We start from the raw sequence: 18082 nt of genomic DNA, 5'->3' as shown, positions 1-18082 counted from the left end.
GGCGGCCGCTGTCCAGCGGGCCAGGAGGCGACTCACTGCGACTGCGCCGAAATCTCCACCCTCCCTCTCCCACCTCCCCTTCTGGCCTCTGAGCGCGCCGCCGAGGCGCGCGCATGCGCTGTCGCCCCCGCGCCGCGCGCCACTCTTGTGCGCATGTGCCGCTCTCACTACAGCCGGCGCGCCTGCGCACTGCCCGCCGCCCGCGGGTCCGGCCGGCGCTTGCGTGGTGGCACCGGCGAGTGGGGGGGGCGAGGAGGTGGAGGAGGAGGAGGAGGAGGAGGCGGCGAGAAGATGGCGACTTCGAACAATCCGCGGAAATTCAGCGAGAAGATCGCTCTGCACAACCAGAAGCAAGCGGAGGAGACGGCGGCTTTCGAGGAGGTCATGAAGGACCTGAGCCTGACGCGGGCCGCGCGGGTAAGGGGGCTGCGCGCGCCGACCCCTCTGGGCCGGAGAGGGAGGCAGGGGGCGCGTGTCTGGCGCGTGCACGGGGTGGGGGGCGCGCGGCGGGGGCGGGGCGCGCGCGGCGGGGGCGGGACTTGGCTCGGCCCAAGGGGACAGGTGTCCCCACGCCCCGGGCGTCGTGGGCGGGACAGGTGCCCCCACATCATCGATACCTGAAGGGGTGAAGGTGTCCCTGCATCATTGCTATCTGAAGTGGGGGACAGGTGTCATTACATCATTGTTACCTGTAGGGGCAGGGGTCTCTACATCATTACTACATGGAGGGAACAGGTGCCATTACATCATTGGTACCTGAGAGGGGAAAGGTGTCCCCACACTGCTACCTGAGGAGGATAGGTGCCTTTATATCACTGCTACCTAGGGCAGTGATACTGAGGTGTGTGAACTGGGTGCTGCTTGCAAGCATCACTGTTACCTGGGGAGGGGGGATAGGTGCTCCTATATCATTGGTACCTGAGGGGGACAGCTGCCCCCACACCATTGCTACCTGAAGGAACAGGTGTCTCTCCATCATTGTCACCTGTGCACTCACTGCCTGAGTGTTGGGGGAAGGACAGGTACCCCCACTTGCAGAGTTGAGATGGGATAGGTATCTCTCCCTTTTGGATACCTGAGGGAAAGGTCTGGCCTCCGCTGTGGGGACCTGGGCGGGATCAGGAAGGCAGATTGGGCTGTCTTGGAGCTTGAAGTGCAGACAGCTGCCCCTTCCCCATGCAGCCCATATGGTGGGGACCAGGTGATGTTCCTCCCACTAGGACAAGGTACAGCTGGCCACAGATGGCCCCTGGCCCCTCAGGACCAGGGTGGAGGGACAGTTCTTCAGATGGCTGGGTGCTTTTGGTGTGCAGGGGCAGGCCCGGTTACCTGCTAACCTCACCTGGGAAGCCGCTGTAGGCCTGGAGCAGGGGCTTGGTTGTGGCTGGGGTCGGGGGTCCTGGCTCTTCTTCTGGGCCCCAGTTCTCTGGCGACCACCATGAAGTGCCAAGCTCCTTGGGTCTCGGTGTCCTCCCTTGTGGAGCGTGTCTAGCAAGCCCTTACTTGTGGGTCAGGGAGGGGAGCATGCTTAGCACAGGTGGCAGTAAATCTCTGCTTCCATCCTGCAGAGCGATGGGACCCCTGTGCTGTACCCTGGGGCCTCGGGGAGGGGTTGAGTGGGAGCTGCAGACACCCACCTCGCTGGTTTCTGGATTTGGCGTCCGATCTGACTGTCCTAGGCAGATCTACCTCCCATGTTGTGAGCCTCAGTTTCTGATTCCTCAGGTGGGCTTTTGGGGTGACATTTTTTAATTAGTTGCTTGTTTCTCTTTGAGATCATGACCTTAAGACTAGAATGTGTGTCTTCATTTCCATGCATTTGTTCAGCTGTATCAGTCGGGTGCTCACTGTCGGCCAGGTGCTGCTTATCCCTGCTCCAGCAGCTTGCGGCCTCGCTCAGGATGTGGTTGGTGAATGAATGAATGAATGGTAGCTTGAGTGTTGCCCATACGTCAGGGCTTCTGAGTGCAGGAGTGTCCACTTCATCTTGTCTCCAGCATGTAGCGTGTGCTAGCATGCAGTAGGTGTCAAATGTATGTGGTATGACAAGAAGAAGGGGTCACACTGGCTCATGACAGTTCTTCATGATCGGAGGCCTGGTTTCTGCTTTAGGGTTGGAAATGAATTATTGGTTTTTTTTGTTTGTTTGTTTTTGAATTGTTGTTGGAAAGATATCTTTAAAATAACAACTTTATTGAGATAGTACCATATAATTCACTTGTTTAAAGTGTACAATTCAGTGGTTTTTAGTACATTTACAGAGTTGTGCAACCGTCACCACTGTCTAATTCCAGAATGTTTTCATCATTCCTCAAAGAAACTCCGCACCCATTAGCAATCACTTCTCCTTTGCCCCTCCCCCCAGCCCCTGGCAGCCGCCAATTTTTCTGTCTTTATGGATTTACCTGTTCTGGACAGTTCATATAAATGGAATCATACAAGATGTGGCCTTTTGTGTCTGGCTTCTTTCGCTCAGCCTAATGTTTTCAAGGTTCATCTACATTGTAGCGTGTATCAGGAGGCTTCTTTCCTTTATATGGCTGAGTGGTATTCCTTTGTATGGCTGGACCACATTTGCTTATCCATTCATTGGTTGATGGATGTAGAAAAGATTTTTAAGATTCGCAGACAGCAGTTCTCTTGGCCCCTGGTAACCGTTTCCCATCTCTTTCCTCCCTCTCCCTGTTGCCTTCCTTTACTTCGGGAGTTGGGGAGGTAGGGTGGGCTTGGGCCCTGGGCGGAGGTGTGCTTATACTAGGTTTTTACAGACAGAGCAGTGTTATCTATTGGGGGTGATTCTGTCCTCAGGGGACATTTGGCAAGGACATTTTTGGTTGTCTCGACTAGCGGAAGGGCTGCTACTGGCATCTAGTGAGTAGAGAGCAGGGATGCTGCTCAACACCCCACGATGCATAGACGGCTCCCACCATAGACAGTGATCCGGCCCCAGGTGTCAGCAGTGTCAAGGCCGAGAAACCTTCAGTTTGAAGGAAACATTGTGTGGGCAGGGGTGCGAGCTTTGCACCCGGGCAGATCATTCAAAACTCCGCACCCACCAGTACGGCTGTGCCACTGTGGGCAGGCTGATGGCTTTGGCTGCACCTGAGACCAGGATGGGCAAGCTCTTTCCCAGCCTATTCCGGCTATTGCATGTGGCACGTGGTACATCAGCAGTGTCTGGTGCAGGTGAGTGAACCCGCCTGATGCAGGGTCCCCTCCTGCTCACCCTCCCGTGGCTGCAGCCTTCCGCGCTGCCTCCGCCTGCGGTAGACACCAGGGTTTCACCTGAGAACAGGTGGGGCGTGGCCCAGTTGGTCCCTGCTCTTCTCAGGGGAATTCCACAGGTCAGCGTGCCCAATCCTGGAGCGAGCGCGGACACTCGTGTCGATGTGTGTCTGCTCGCGGTCCTCGGTCGTGATGGGTGCACCCGCGGTGCCTTCCCTTGTGAAGGTCAGCAGGTGTTGAGCCTGATGAGTAGATCCGTGCTGTCACATCACCCAGGGGCAGGTACCCCAAGGGCTAGTTCGGGTGGGGGATGGGGTGTGACGTCCACTTTCGGGTCGCAGAGTAGAGAGGTGAGTGCACGAATGTTCCTTTCTCGTCCTCAGACTTGGGCAGCCTGATGTGCAGAGAGGGCTGTGGCGCTCTGCTGTGTGACTTCGGGCAGGTTTCTTAACCTCTCTGGGCCTCAGAATCCTGATCTGTGAGCAAGGGTAGCTTGTTTATTCCACAAAATGACATTTTTATTTGCCCAGCACGTCCCAGGGACTGTATTAGGTACTGGGGAGCCAGCAGCATATGAGGCATGTGAGGACCATGCTCTTGGGGAGCCGGCATGGTTTTAGCGGGGACAGGAGAGAATTGCTACAGATAAATGAGGCAGATGCTCTCAGAGAGAAGAAGCAAACCAATGTGCTAGGACTGGCTAGGGCGGGAGGCTGACGCCTGGACAGTGAGACAGAGGCCCCCCCCACCCCATGCCAGGGAAGGGTGTCCCTTGTGAGGGAGGCAGGTGCAGAGGCCCCAAGGTGGGAAGGGCTTGGCGAGGTTGGGGCTGGCATATTGAGAGAGAGAGAGGAGAGATGCGGCTGGCCCCTGAGGGAGGGGCCCTGGGGGGTTTGTGATGGTCAGTGGTCTGATCCTTTGCTTGTTTTTGTGATAGCTTTATTGAGATATCATTCCCAATACATTCAAACCACTCATTTAAAGTGTACTGGGACTTCCCTGGTGGCACAGTGGTTAAGAATCCGCCTGCCAATGTAGGGGACAGCCCTGGCCCCAGGAAGATCCCACATGCCGCGGAGCAACTAAGTCTGTGCGCCACAACTACTGAGCATGCACTCTAGAGCCCGCGAGCCACAACTACTGAGCCCACGCACCACAACTACTGAAGCCCGTGTGCCTAGAGCCCGTGCTCCGCAACAAGAGAAGCCAGCGCACCTCAATGAAGAGTAGCCCCCACTCACCGCAACTAGAGAGAAAGCCTGCATGCAGCAACGAAGACCCAACGCAGCCAAAAAAAAAAAAAGTGTACCATCTAGGGACTTCCCTGGTGGTCCAGTGGTTAAGACTCTGAGTTTCCACTGCAGGGGGCACAGGTTCAATCCCTGGTCGGGGAACTAAGATCCCGCAAGCCGCGCGGCACGGCCAATAAAAATAAATAAAGTGTACCATTCAGTGGTTTTTAGCATATTCACAGAGTTGTGCAACCATCACCAGTCAATTTTAGAACATTTCCATCACCCCAGAAGGAAACCCCGTCCCCTTAGCAGTCACTCCCCATTCCCCCTCCCACACTCCTGGCAACCACTAATCTACTTTCTGTCCCTGTGGATTTGCCTGTTCTGGACATTTCATATAAATGGAATCATATAACACGTAGCTTTTTATGTCTGACTTTTTTTACTCAGCGTGATGTTTCCGAGGTTCATCCATATCGTAGGGTGTATCAGTCCTTCCTTTCTTTATTAAGAATTGTGGTAAAATATACAAAACATACAGTTTACCACCTTTTTTTTTTTTTTTAACGTTTATGTATTTTATTTATTTTGGCTGTGCCAGGTCTTAGATGCGGCACTCAGTATCTTCGTTGCGACATGTGGGATCTTTAGTTGCGGCATGTGGACTTCTTAGTTGCGGCATGCGGGATCTAATTCCCTGACCAGGGATCAAACCCAGGCCCCCTGCATTGGGAGCTCAGAGTCTTACCCTGGACCACCAGGGAAGTCCCTAATTTACCATCCTAACCATTGATAAGTGTACAGATCAGTGGTATTAAGTACTTTTACAGTGTCGTGTAGCCACCACTGTCCATTACTTCATTACTCTTTAAGGCTGAATAATACTCCATCGTGTGGATACATTGCATTTCGCGTATCCATTTGTTCATCCGTGGACACTCGGGTTGTTTCCACCTTTTTGGCTGCTGTGAATAGTGCTGCCGTGGACGTTTGTGTCCAAGTGCTTGTGTGGATGCAGGTCTTCCTTTCCCTTGGGTGTATATGCCGAGGAGTGGAATTGCTGGTAACTCTCAAATGGTAACTCTCCATTTAATCATTCAAGGACGCTTCGTGTCTTACAAAGGTGGCTGTGAGCTGAGTGGGCAACGGGGTGAGAAGGGAAGCAGGCAGATGGTGCGAGGCCGCTGTAGCATCCCGGTTGGGGAATGGAGAAGGTGGCTTGAGCAGGGAGGTGGCCGTGGCAGTGACCAGAGCGGTGGATTTTGGTGATATTTTGGCAGCAGAGGTGACTGGACGTGTGGGTGGATCGGATGTGGGAGGTGAGGGGAAGAGATGGGGGCGTGTCACCCACTTGCCAGGGGCTCAGGGCACAGGAGGCTCTGCCTGTAACTGATCACTGAGCATCCCAGGGAGCAGCACCTGGGCCAGAAAAAGGCCGTGTGCAAAGCAGTCCACGGTGGCCCAGCCAGGGCTGCCGGCTCTGGCTGTGCTGAAGGAGGGTGTTCTCCCGACCCTACCCTGTGACGGGGGTGGCTCTGCACAGGCTGTTGGAAAACAGGCCTCTGGGCCGCAGGCACCACGCAGCGGGGGCTCGGGTTAGCTGAGCATGGAGGCCGCCCCCAGTCCTGGCCTCCATCCTGGGCTTTGGCACCATTTGCCTCTGTGCCGGCTGCTTCAAGTGTCTGGTGCCATCTGCAGCCTTGACACACACACGTGCACGCAGGACTCGCCGAGCTGCTCTGTTGAGAGGATGGGGTACACCATACCCCACCTCCAGAAAGCCCCAGCAGTCTCAGTGTTCTCCAGCTTGTGATCTGTCACACCCAATAATAGGTTGAATGGGGGCCCCGAAGAAATGCCCACATCCTGACTCCCAGAACCTGTGACTCTGACCTTATTTGGAAAAAAGGTCTCTGCAGATGTGAGTAGGGTAAGGATCTCAAGATGAGGTTGTCCTGGATTTAGGGTGGTCAGATGACTGGCGTCCTCACGAAAAGAGAAGACCCGGACTCACATATGAGAGGCCGTGTATGACGGAGGCAGAGATTGGAGTGTTGCAGCCACGAGCCAGGGATTCGTGGAGCCCCCAGAAGCTGGAAGAGGCAAGGGAGGATCCTCCCCTAGGGCCTCCAGAGGGAATGTGGCCCTGCCGACACCTCGATTTTGGATGTCTGGTCCCCCGAGCTGTGCAAAAATAAATTTGTGTTGTTTTATGCACCCCCCCCCCCAACTTTGGTGGTCATTTGTGATGGCAGCCCCGGAACACTCTCCCCTGGGCTGAGACAGAGCCTGCAGAGTCCAAGTACCATGCGGAACCCGCTTCGGGGCGGTGGGCCTGAGGGTTGTCTGCAGATGTGCACATCTGGCCTTCTCTGGCAGGTCATGTTCCCCTCGAGGCCTTGAGTGGACCCGTCACACACCCATTGTCAGGAACGAGGTAGGGACTCTCGCTCTGTACTGGGCCTGGTGGTGATGGTGAACAAGCCTGAGAAACAGCAGCTAGAGCAAGAGCCCTGGGGCAGGAGGGGGCATCTTGTTGTCAGGAGCTGACCCAGAGTACGGTCACAGTGGGGTGAGGGGTAAAGTTTGTCCTTTGCACTCTCGGGTCCTGCTCCCTGCTGGGCACCGTGTGGCTTTCACTCAACCCCATTCTTGTTGCTCAGCCCCTCCCCCACCGGAGAGGAGGTGTCGTCTTTGCCATTGTGCTGATGGGGAAGCTGAGGCCCAGAGCCGCATCCCAGCTGGGAAGAAGCAGAACTGACGTTTAGCTCTGGGATGAGCACACGTGCTGTGTCCGAAACAAGGAAGTAAGAACACAAACTAGAACCTTCAGTAGCTCGCCAGAGCCTGCTTGGCCTCACGTGGGCCTTGGTTTTTCCGAACCGTGACTCAGTTTCTCCAACCACGCCCCTGTTTCTCCCATGACTTGGGCCCTGGACTCCATATTTCCTGTCACTAATTGTCCTCGTCTTGGAGGCGGCAGCCTTGGGACACCATCACACACACCTTTGTGCATGGCCCATGGCTCTTTTCCCCATAAAAGCCATGGTCTAGATCAGGCTGGGTGCCGAAGTCTCTGTGGCTGGCACGGGACACGCTTCTTGGTTAATTGGTCCAGTTGTCATTTGGAAAGAGGCTTTCTTGGAGAGCCCTGGTTCTGTTCCCACAGGGAACTGCTGCGTGGCCCTGCCAGCCTGGGGTCCTGTGTAGAGAACCCTCCTAAAGCTCATGGCCAGCACGGGCCTCAGAACCATGCTGAGTGACCTTTTTTTGAAAAAAGCCTTTAAAAAATTGACATGAAATTCACATAAAATGAACCATTTTAATACACATTTCGGTGGCATTTATCACATTCACAGTGTTGTATAACCATCACCTCTGTCTAGTTCCAGAACATTTCCATCACCCCAGAAGGAAATCCCATCCCCATTAGCAGTCACTCCCTATCCTCCCCTCCCCCATCTCCTGGCAACCACTAATCTACTTTCTGTCTCTATGGATTGGCGTGTCTGGGCATTTCATGTAAATGGGTCCATACAACATGTGACCTTTTGTGTTTGGCTTCTTTCACTCAGCATGATGTTTGTGAGGTTCATTCACTTTGTAGCATGTGACAGAGTGTCATTCCTTTTTGTGGCCAAATAATATTCCGTTGTGTGGATGGACCACATTTAGTTTATCTGTTACCTGTTGATGGGTATATGGCCTGTTTCCACTTTCTCACTGTCATGAATGGTGCTGCTGTGAACATGTGTGTGCAGGTGTTTGCACAAGCCCCTGTTTTCACCTTGTGGGCACATGCCCGGGAGTGGAATTGCCGGGCATATTGATTCACTAGGTGGTGGCCAGTGCTCAGGGTGTGCGGTGCTGGGGCCCACCTGCTCTGGGGAATCCAGGGGGGCTTCCTGGACCTGCAGTAGGTGTGGAACCAGGGGTGTCACTGGCTGAGGGACAGGCATGGAAGCTGAGGGCTTAGTTCCGAGGCCGCCTTCTCATTTCCTTGACTGTGACCCACTGTTAGAAATTTGTGTTTCGTGACATAACAGCAGCCACCAACAAACATACAATTGAAACAGTTTTCTCCAAGGAGTCCAGCCCTCCCTGTGTGTGTGCAAAGTTGATATAATTGGTTCCCTTCTGTTTATTATAAAATGCCAGGGACCCACTGAATTGGTTTCATAACCCAGTAATCCAGGGCTCAGTAAGCTACACCTGTTTTTTGTAAATAAAGTTTTATTAGAACACAGCCACGCCCATTCATTTATGCCTTGTCTGTGGCAGTTGAGTCATTGCCACAGAGATCTGATGGCATAAAGAGGTGGAGATATCTACCATCTGGCTCTTTACAGGAGTTTGCTGGCCCTGGGCCAATGGCTGTCACCCACAGTTTGAGCCCCACTGACCAAGAGCAACAAGGAAGGTTGGGAGGATGGTGGGCAGTGGTTTTGCCACTCTTGAGGGTCTCTGAACCACCTCGGAACTAAAGGATGCAGACTCTGGGCTCCCCCAAGATCCTGCTTCTGGAGGTCTGGGTGGGGACCTGAGTTCTGAGTGGGGATCTGAGGACCCTGCCATGTGGGCCTTGCTGGGAGGCCCGGACACCGGGGTCACCAGGGCTGTGGCCAGGTGGGGGGATAGGGTTGGCCTCCGTCAGAGGGGTAAGTGGGCTGTCTGGCCCTTGGTTGGTGGCCTGGTGGTCATTGTTGGTCCGTACCACCAGGGAGGGTTCTGCTGTCCCTGTCCCCAATGCTGGCCCAGGGGCACAGTGCCAGGTGACTCTTGGCCATGTAGTGGGCCTTCTGGTCCTGCTCCAGGTTACTTAGGTTACTCTGGGTCAGAATTGGGCCGTTGTGGGCGTCCCGAAGGCTGAGTGCTGGGCCTCCTCTGCCGCTCTCGGCGCCGGGAGCTTCTGGTTTCAGCTCAGTGGTACAGGCTCCCTTCCGTGCTGTTCCGTGAGACAGGGCACCGGCGCCTCAGGGGTTGGGATTCAGAGTCCTTGGTGCTGGGGATTTCTTTTTTAATGGGGACCCTCTGGAAGATGCCATGTGGATGTCAGGGGTGGGGCCTGGCCTGGGGAGAGACCGGCCCGAGTGCAGTGGTGGGGAAGTGTCAGAAATGGGTGCTGCAGGGTGCTCACCCCGGCCGGTTCTGCCTCTGCGGGCATTTGGCAACATCTGGGGACATCTTGGGTTGTCATGACTTAGGGCGGTGGGTGTTCCTGGCATCTGGTGAATGGAGACCAGGGATGCCGCTCAACACCCTGCAGTGTGCACGAGGCCCCTGATGTCGGTGGGTGCCGAGGCTGAGAAGCCCTGCTCCTGTGCTCCCCCGCATGCCAGGATTGTGCAGGGGAGAAGGGGTCGGTAGAGGCCCCCGGTTCCTTGAGGTGCAGACCTTGAGCCTGGCGACATGACAACACCCCAGGCAGCTGATGGCATCCTCCTGGGTTTACTGAGGGGGAAACCACGGCTCAGAGAGCAAATGTCACAGAACATTCGGTGGGAGAGCTGGGATTTGACCCCTTTGGACAGACCCAGGCCACCACACGTTTTCCCCTGTCTCATGCAGCTCTGGGAGTTGGCCAGCTGGTCGGGGTGGGGCAGAGCCTTCCAGGCTGCTGGAACCCTGTGCGTGGAGGGAAGGGCTTGAGGAGCATAGACTGCACGGGCAGAGGACTGGGGAGGGAGGCGGGGCGGGTGATGGAGGGCCCTAGGCCAGGCCCTGTTTGTGGGCCATGGGGTGTCATGGAAGGTTCCAGCAGGATGGTGACGTGAGTGACACGAAGGTGCGGGAGTGGCAGGGGCCATACTTGCTAGAGCCCAGGTGCGTACACCCGGCAAGTTGTGGCGGTCACCCCGAGAAAGAGCCTGTTGCTTCCCCTAGTGCACAGATGAGAAACCAAGGCATGACAGGTCACGTGGTTTGCTGTGTGTGGAGGTGCTGGGATCAACCCTGTGTCTGAATCTGGGGCCCACATTTTTCTTAATGCAGCCATAAGGGACCCTGTTGGAGGCTGAGCTTCGATTCATATACTCTGTTGATGACCATGGCGGTCATCCCTGGTGTTTTGCAAATCAGGCGTTCATTGTGTTCCTCTCTGTGCCTGCCCCACCTGTGTGTCTGTCTCTGAGCCCCCTGCAGCAGGGAGGGGACTGTAGCACCTTGGGCTCGGCCATGGCGAGGACAGAGGGAAGGCCGATTTGGGACATTTCAGAGGTAATAATGACAGGGTTTATTCAGAGGTGAACAGGAAGGAGAGCGAGGTGGGGGAACCAGTGAGAAAGGGGTGGGGATGGGAGAGTCTCACCTCATCTTGGAGCTTGTAGGACGGATTGGCCCCCCATTTCTGGCTGGGGCATCTCTGACCCCCTCTCCTAACCTCCCTCCCTCCACCATGTCCAGCTCTACCCCAGAGCAGAGGTGGGTGTGCCCTGCCCTGGCCAGGGGTGGCTCTGGTGCCGCTGGCCGGATGGGGGTCCAGGTGCGCAAACAAGGAAGCCACTGCTTGCCTCTTCGGGCCAAGGATTCAGAGAGAGTCAATATTTATTATTTGCCAGATGGAAGTGAGGCGCGGCTGGGGCTTCCTCCTCAGGGTTCTCAGATGGGCATGGAGGGGAGAAAGTGCTTGGGGTGGTGGGGCGGGGTCAGGGGGTTCTGTAGCACCTGGTACCCAGCTTGGGACCATGCTGCTGGGCTTCTCCCTGCTTCCTCCTGAGTGAGTTTAGACCTGGGAGTCCCCTCTGGGCTCCTCTCCCTCTCCGTGAAGCGGGGGTCACAGTGGTGTCTGCCTCATAGGATTGTGGTGAGACATAGACGGGTTAACCCAGGTAGCGTGTCCGGAATGGGGCTCGCACATAGATGCTCGCTGCGTGCTTGCTGCTGCTAAGATTCTGGAGGCGTGTGCACAGTGAACGCGCGGCGGCACTCAGCAGCACTGGGTGGGCAAATGGCAGGCATTCAGCAGACACTCGGCTCCTGCTCAGCAGGTACACAGTATACCCGGCAAGTGCTCAGCAGACACAGAGCGGACCATTGGTGGGTGCACAGCAGGCATTCAGCAGGCACACAGGGTGTACGCAACAGGTGCTCAGCAGGCACTTGGCAGCAGACATGGAGTGGACACAGCAGACACTCAGCAGGCACAGAGTGGGTTTTCGACAGGAACTAAGCAGATACTGGACTGTGTCCCCCCGAGGGCAGGCCTCTCTCTAGTTCATTTTAGGATCTTCTGGGTGCACGTGTCCTTTAAAAGGGCCAGTTTCCCACCACACAGTCAGGCTTCTCCCCTTAAGTAGTGGGAATGTGGCGTGGGGTCCCGTTTTCCATCTGGGAATGCGTACCAGGTGCCGAGTGGCTACAGAGCCAGGTGGGTAGTGGGATTTTCCCAGAGCTACAGTTTTCTGAACAGTTTTAGGGAGAAACTTGGAGTTTCTGTTAACTACGCAGGGGTCTGGAGTGGACTGGCAGAGCCCTGTGGGCTCCGGAGGGCGGGCCTGGCGCAGCGTGGTGCCTGTTCGGCCCTGCAGGTACCCTGGGCTGGGCAACGTAGGAAGCACCGGGTCCCCCAATGAGGTCTCCCTGCAGTGGCCAGGGTTTGGACTGGAAAGTCTAGTCCTTCAGTCAGTATTTATTGAGCACCTACTTTGTGCTGGGCCCTGGGGACACCTTGCAGAACAAGTCACCAGGAGCCCCTGCCCCAGGGGGGACACCATGCCAGCAGCCAGCTGGTCCCTGGCCCCAAGGTCATGGCTCTGAGAGAGTGAAATGGGATGGGAGTAGGGGGGCCCTTTGGTGGAGGTGGTGTTTGGGCTGAGCCCCGGGGCACAAGGGTGAGCCATGGGATTGGGGGATGTGAGGCCTGTTGTTGGGGAGAGCCTGACCTGGCCGAGCTCCATGGGTGATGTGTCATGGGCCCCCGTGAGGGGTCGGAGTCTGATTCTGGGGTGGTGGGGTGCTCCAGAAAGGTTATGAGCAGGGCAGTGATGTGTGATGTAGGTTTGGCAAGGATCCCTCCAGCCACCATATGGGCACAGGCCTGGGGAGAGTGAGGGCAGGGGATGCAGGGGTCTGGGAGGGGACCAGGGCAGGCATCCCCAAGGGGTGGTGGGTGCTGAGGGAATGCACGCTGACTCCTTACAGACCAGGACTTGCTGACTTGGCAGAAGTTCTTTCACCCAAGAATCGGGAATCTGATTCCCCAGGGTGGGGATAGGGGAGGTTTATATTAAATAGCTTTCACTTTATGCTCTGGTGGCCCCCGTAATGAGGAAAGGCATTTCTGCAGCAGAGAAGAGACCTTGAGTCCTAATTTCATATGTGAACTTCCTTCTCTGTCAGGTGGTCCCATCCTGACACCCCACTGGTCACGGGGGTTTCACCCCAAAGCCGGGGCACAGCATTCTATCCAGAGGGGTCAGTCTGCTGTGAAGGACAGATCTTTTCCCTTGTTGGCTGTTGAGCGTCTGAGCCTCTGTTCCTGGATCCAGCCTGGGAGCTCGGTGGTCCCTCCTGAGTTGCCCTGCTCCCGCAAGGACGCTCATGAGGGGAGAAGCCCTGTGAGAGCTTTTGAGGGCTGCCCTTCCCTGCCAGCTGGGGTTGCAGGGACGCACTCTGCCACACTTTTTTTTTTTCAATAATAAAAGAAATTGTTTATGTCTCAAAACTTTGATGAGAATTGAAAACAGAAAACCCAAAGCACTTCCCTTTTCCTCCGTGCATCTGACAACAGCTCACCTGGGCGCGGAGGGTGGGTGGGTGCATGCCAGCTGGTCATTCGCCTGGAAATCTCAGGGAGGAAGTGTCAGCCCAGCCAGGCAGAGTGCCCAGGGCTGGCTCTGCAGGGCTGGCCAGTCCTCGGGCTGGGGACACGGGGAGGTGGACCGTGCCCCACAAAGACCGAGATCTGTCCGCCCTGCCGGAACGTCCAGGGGGCTGCTGTGTCCATGCCCTGCCGGCTAAAGAGCCTCTCTCACATTGAGATCAAGTTCAGTGATCAAGTTCAGAAGAGACAAACTCCTGCGGCCCTCCTCCATGGGTCCTTTTGTACCCATGAGCATTGTGTTGTCTTGATCCCTTCTGTCCTCCCGAGCAGGAGGGCTTTGATAGCTGTAATTAGGATGGGAGCAGCTCATTAAATCATCACAGAATCAATGCACAGCCTCAGGAGTGATTTATGGGCCCAGCAGCCGAGGTGCCAAGGAGATGCTAATTTCATCCCTGCTGGCTCAGCAGATGCAGAGGGAGGAGCCCTGAGGGTCAATAGCAGGGGCCTTCTGGGGGTCACTTGTGCCCAAGAGCCCGCCCCATGGCGACCCTCCCACCCTGCAAGTCTAAGTGGCTATTATTGGGGCTCAAAGCCCTGCCTCTGCCGGCTTCCCCCAAATGACTCCTCCTCTGTGCCTCAGTTTCCCATGTGTAGAGTTGTACAGATTAGATGACATGCCCACCCTAAGCGCTTAGCCTCATGCCGGTGGGCATCAGGGTGCCCCATGGGGCAGGGTCTTACACTTTGCACCCATGTGCCCTGGCTTGACATGTGACAGATGCCAAGAAACAGTTTAGGAATTGTCTGTTCAGTTTTATTGGGGGGGGATATTCATTTCTTTTCACTTTTTCTTTTGAGAGAGTTTTAGATTTAGTGGGAAGTTGCAAAGACAGTACAGTTTCCATAGCCTCTCACCATGAACGTGTCACAGGACCAGGACAGCAGTATTGTCACAGGTCTATTAACTAGACTCGAGTCTGTGTTTGGGTGTCCCCAGATGTCCCTCAGTGACCTTTTTTGGGCCCAGGTTCTGTCCAGGCTCCCACGTTGCACTTAGTCGTTGGGTCACCTCAGTCTCCTCCAATCCATGATGCTCAGGGTTTCCTCATCGTCCACGACCTTCACCTCTTTTTTTTTTTTTTTTTTTTGACCTTCACCTCTTGAAGAGAACTGCTCAGTCTTTTTGTGGAGTGTCATTCAGGGCGGTTTGTCTGTTTTCTTGCCATTGGGTTAAGGTGGTGTGTTTTTGGCAGGAATTCCATAGGAGTGAAATGCTAATTTTCTTTTTGTATTTTTCCTTTTTAAAAATTGTGGGAGGGAATTTCCTGGCGGTCCAGTGGTTAGGACTCAGCACTTTCACTGCCCGGACCCGGGTTTGATCCTTGGTCAGGGAACTAGGATCCCGCAAGTCGCGTGACGTGGCCAAATAAGTAAATAAATGAAGTGGGAAAATATACGTAATGGTTTACCATCTTAACCATTTTTAAGTGTACAGTTCGGGGGCATTAAGTACATTCACGTTGTGGTGCTACTGTCCCTACCATCTATCTCTGGAACTCTTTTCATCTTGCAAAACCGAAACTCTGTTCCCATATTAAACACTTTCTGTCTCTATGAATTTGACTACTCTAGTGACCTCATGTAAATGGACTGACTCAGAATATTTGTCCTTTTGTGACTGGCTTATTTCGCTTAGCATAATGTCCTCAAGGTTTGTCCGTGGTGTAGCATATGTCAGAATTTCCTTCCTTTTTAAGGTTGAATAATATTTCATTGTATGGATGGACCACATTTGTTTATCCATTTATTCTTCATTGGACACTTGGGTTGCTTCCACCTTTTGGCCATTGTGAATAATGCTGCTCTGAACATGGCTGTACAAATATCTGTTCGAATCCCTGCTCCCATTTTTTTGGGGGGTGTATACCCAAAAGTGGGATTGCTGAATCATGTGGCCATCCTGTGTTTAATTTTTTGAGGAACCGCCACACTGTTTTCCACAGCGGCTGTACATTCCCGCCAACAGTGCACAAAGGTTCCAACTTTTTCACATCCTCACCAATACTTTTTATTTTATGGCTTTTTGATTATAGCCATCCTTGTGGGTGTGAGGTGGTATCTCATTGTGGTTTTGATTTGCATTTCCCTAATGATTAGTGATGTTGAACATCTTTTCATGCACATGTTGGCCATTTGTATGTTTTCTTTGGAGAGATATCTGTTTGGGTCCTTTGCCCATTTTATTTTTTTTAAATGTAAGTTTCAAGCGTACAGCATTGTAGTTCAACATCTGTGTACACTGCAGAGTGATCACCAACACAAGTCTAGTTACCATCCATCACCATACAGTTGACCCCTTCACCCATTTTGTCCACCCCCAACCCCTTTTCCCTCTGGTAACCACTAATCTATTCTCTGTATCGATGAGTTTTTATTTTATTTAGTTTGTTCTTATTTTTAGGTTCCACATATGAGCGAAATCATATGGTATTTGTTTTTTTCCATCTGACTTATTTGACATAGCATAACACTCTCATATCCATTTATGTTGTCTCAAATGGCAGGACTTCATTCTTTTTTATGGCTGAGTTGTACTCAGTGTGTGTGTGTGTGTGTGTGTGTATGTATAAATACATATGTATAAAACATTTTCTTTATCCATTCATCCATCGATGGGCACTTAGTTTGTTCCAATATCTTGGTTATTGTAAATAGTGTGGAAATGAACATAAGGATGCATATATGTTTTCTAATTAGTTTTTTTGTGTTACTTTACCCATTTTTGAATTGAGTTGTTTTTTGCTGTTGAGGTTTAGGAGTTCCATATATATTCTGGATATTAATCCCTTATCAGATACATGATTTGCAAATATTTTCTCACGTTCCATGGGAATGGGGCCTTTTCACTCTGTTGATGGTGTCCTTTGATACACAAATGTTTTCAATTTTGACAAAGTCCAATTTATATATATATTTCTTTTGTTGACTGTGTTTTTGGTGTCACAGCCAAGAAGTCATTGCCAAATCTAATGTTTTGAAGCTTTTCCTCTGTTTTCTTCTGAGTTTTATAGTCTTAGCTTCTATAGTTTTAGCTACATAGTTAAAGTTTTATAGTTTTAGCTTTAGGTCTGGATCCATGTTGAGTTAATTTCTATATATGGTATAAGGTATTGGTTTAGCCTCAGTCTTTTGCATGTGGAGATCCAGTTTTCCCAGCACCATTTGTTGAAAAGAGTGTCCTTTCCTTTTTGGATGGTCTTGGCACCCTTGTCAAAAATCATTTGACCATATATGTGAAAGTTTATTTCTGGGCTCTCTATTCTGTTCCATTGGTGTTATATGTCTTTATGTCAGTACCACACTGTCTTGGTTGCTGTAGTTTTGTGGTAAGTTTAGAGATTGGGAAGTATGAGTCCTCCAACTTTGTTCTTTTTAAAGATGGTCTTGGCTATTTGGGATCCCTTGAGATTCCATATGAACTTTACAGTGGATTTTTCTATTTCTGCCAAAAATGTTGTTGGGATTTTTTTTTTTTTTTTTTTTTTTTTTGGCCACGCTGTGCGGCATGCAGGATCTTACCCCAATCAGGGATCAAAACCTGTGCCCCCTGCAGTGGGAACGCAGAGTCTTAACCACTAGACTGCCAGGGAAGCCCCTGTTGTTGGGATTTTGATAGGGATTGCATTGTCTCTGTAGGTTGCTTTGGGTATTGTTGCCATCCTAACAGTATGAAGTTCTGCTCCTCTCCTGCCAGCTGTGTGACCCTGGGCAAACACATAACTGGCCCCTGTCAGTTTTCCTATCACCGCTCCTAAGATGTGCTGTAGAGGGGGTTAACCATGTCAGTGTGTGAACAACCCTTAGGACTGTACCTGCACACAGTTGGTGCCCTGTGGAGGGAATCACATCTGCTGACTGCCCTGAGGAGCTACTGACTTAGAGGGGAGAAGAGGTTACTGGAGGGTGGGGCCAAGCTGGGAGGGCTGCCTGGAGGCGGAGAGCTCTGTGGTGGGACAGGAGGTGGGTAGGGAGTGACAGCGTCTTTGCGAGGAGGAGGAACAGCATGTCCTGCGGCACAGAGACCTGGCAGGGGATTGTCTGGGGCACGACTGTGGGGCGAGGGGAATCTGGGGGCTCAGGAGCTGTGGAGGAGAGGTGACCGCCAGGCTGGCCACGGCGGGGAGGCCCGAGGGAAGAACGGGGCCACCCCCAGGTTTCTGGCTGCCGCATGGGGAAGAGCACGGTGTTATCTGCCAGGGCCAGGAGGAGCGGGGGTGTGGAGTGGAGGACTCGGGAGGACAAGAGCCTCGTGAGGGGCTGCTGAGATGGAGGAGGTTCCTGTGAGCATCACGGAGAGCGTTCCGAGCACAGGGCCAGGTGGCACACTGGAGTTGCTGGCTGACTTCGGCATCCGGGGCCACCCTAGAAGGGGTGACACGTGAGAAGCAGAGGGCTGAGTCCTTAAGAGAGCCGTGTTGGAGGGAGCTGGGAGGGGACCACAGGGCGGAGGCTGGGAGAGGAGCGAAGTAACGGGGAGAGAGGGGGGTTCCCTCGCAAGGGTAGCCATGGGCACCAGGCTGGAGAGGCACCCCCGGTCGACAAAGGCCTGACCAGCAGTGTCTGCTCTGAGCCTTCATGGTGCTTGGAGGTGCAGGGCTACAGCTGCGTCTGGAGCAGTGGGTGCCCGATGGGGCATGGGGGGAGCCATGTTGGGCCCTGTGGTGCCCCGGGTGAGGTTCGCCTGGGGGGGCGGGCGAGGGTGCACCTGGCAGAGGGCACAGCAGCTGCAGAGGCTTGGCGTGGCAGGGTGGGGGTTGCCTGTGAGACGGTGGGGACCAAGGGGACAGGATCCTGAGAG

The 18082-nt window shown here is 53.7% G+C and overlaps 1 protein-coding gene across 7 annotated transcripts in view; it reads left to right on the top strand.

Moving 5' to 3' along the window:
* Positions 1-270: 270 nt before the first annotated feature.
* Positions 271-18082, top strand: part of CRTC1 (CREB regulated transcription coactivator 1) — a 73002-nt gene continuing 55190 nt past the window's right edge. For all 7 annotated transcript variants that reach the window (XM_068536692.1, XM_068536691.1, XM_068536688.1 and 4 more), the window contains exon 1: positions 271-417. In XM_068536692.1, coding sequence (XP_068392793.1) covers positions 292-417 — 126 coding nt within the window. In that variant the 5' untranslated portion in view covers positions 271-291. The remainder of the gene's footprint in view (positions 418-18082) is intronic.

This window comes from Eschrichtius robustus, chromosome 2 (assembly GCF_028021215.1).
Source record: "Eschrichtius robustus isolate mEscRob2 chromosome 2, mEscRob2.pri, whole genome shotgun sequence".
NCBI classification, from domain to species: Eukaryota; Metazoa; Chordata; class Mammalia; order Artiodactyla; family Eschrichtiidae; genus Eschrichtius; species Eschrichtius robustus.
Note: the sequence above shows the minus strand (reverse complement) of the source record. Positions and strands in the feature narration are given on the sequence as shown.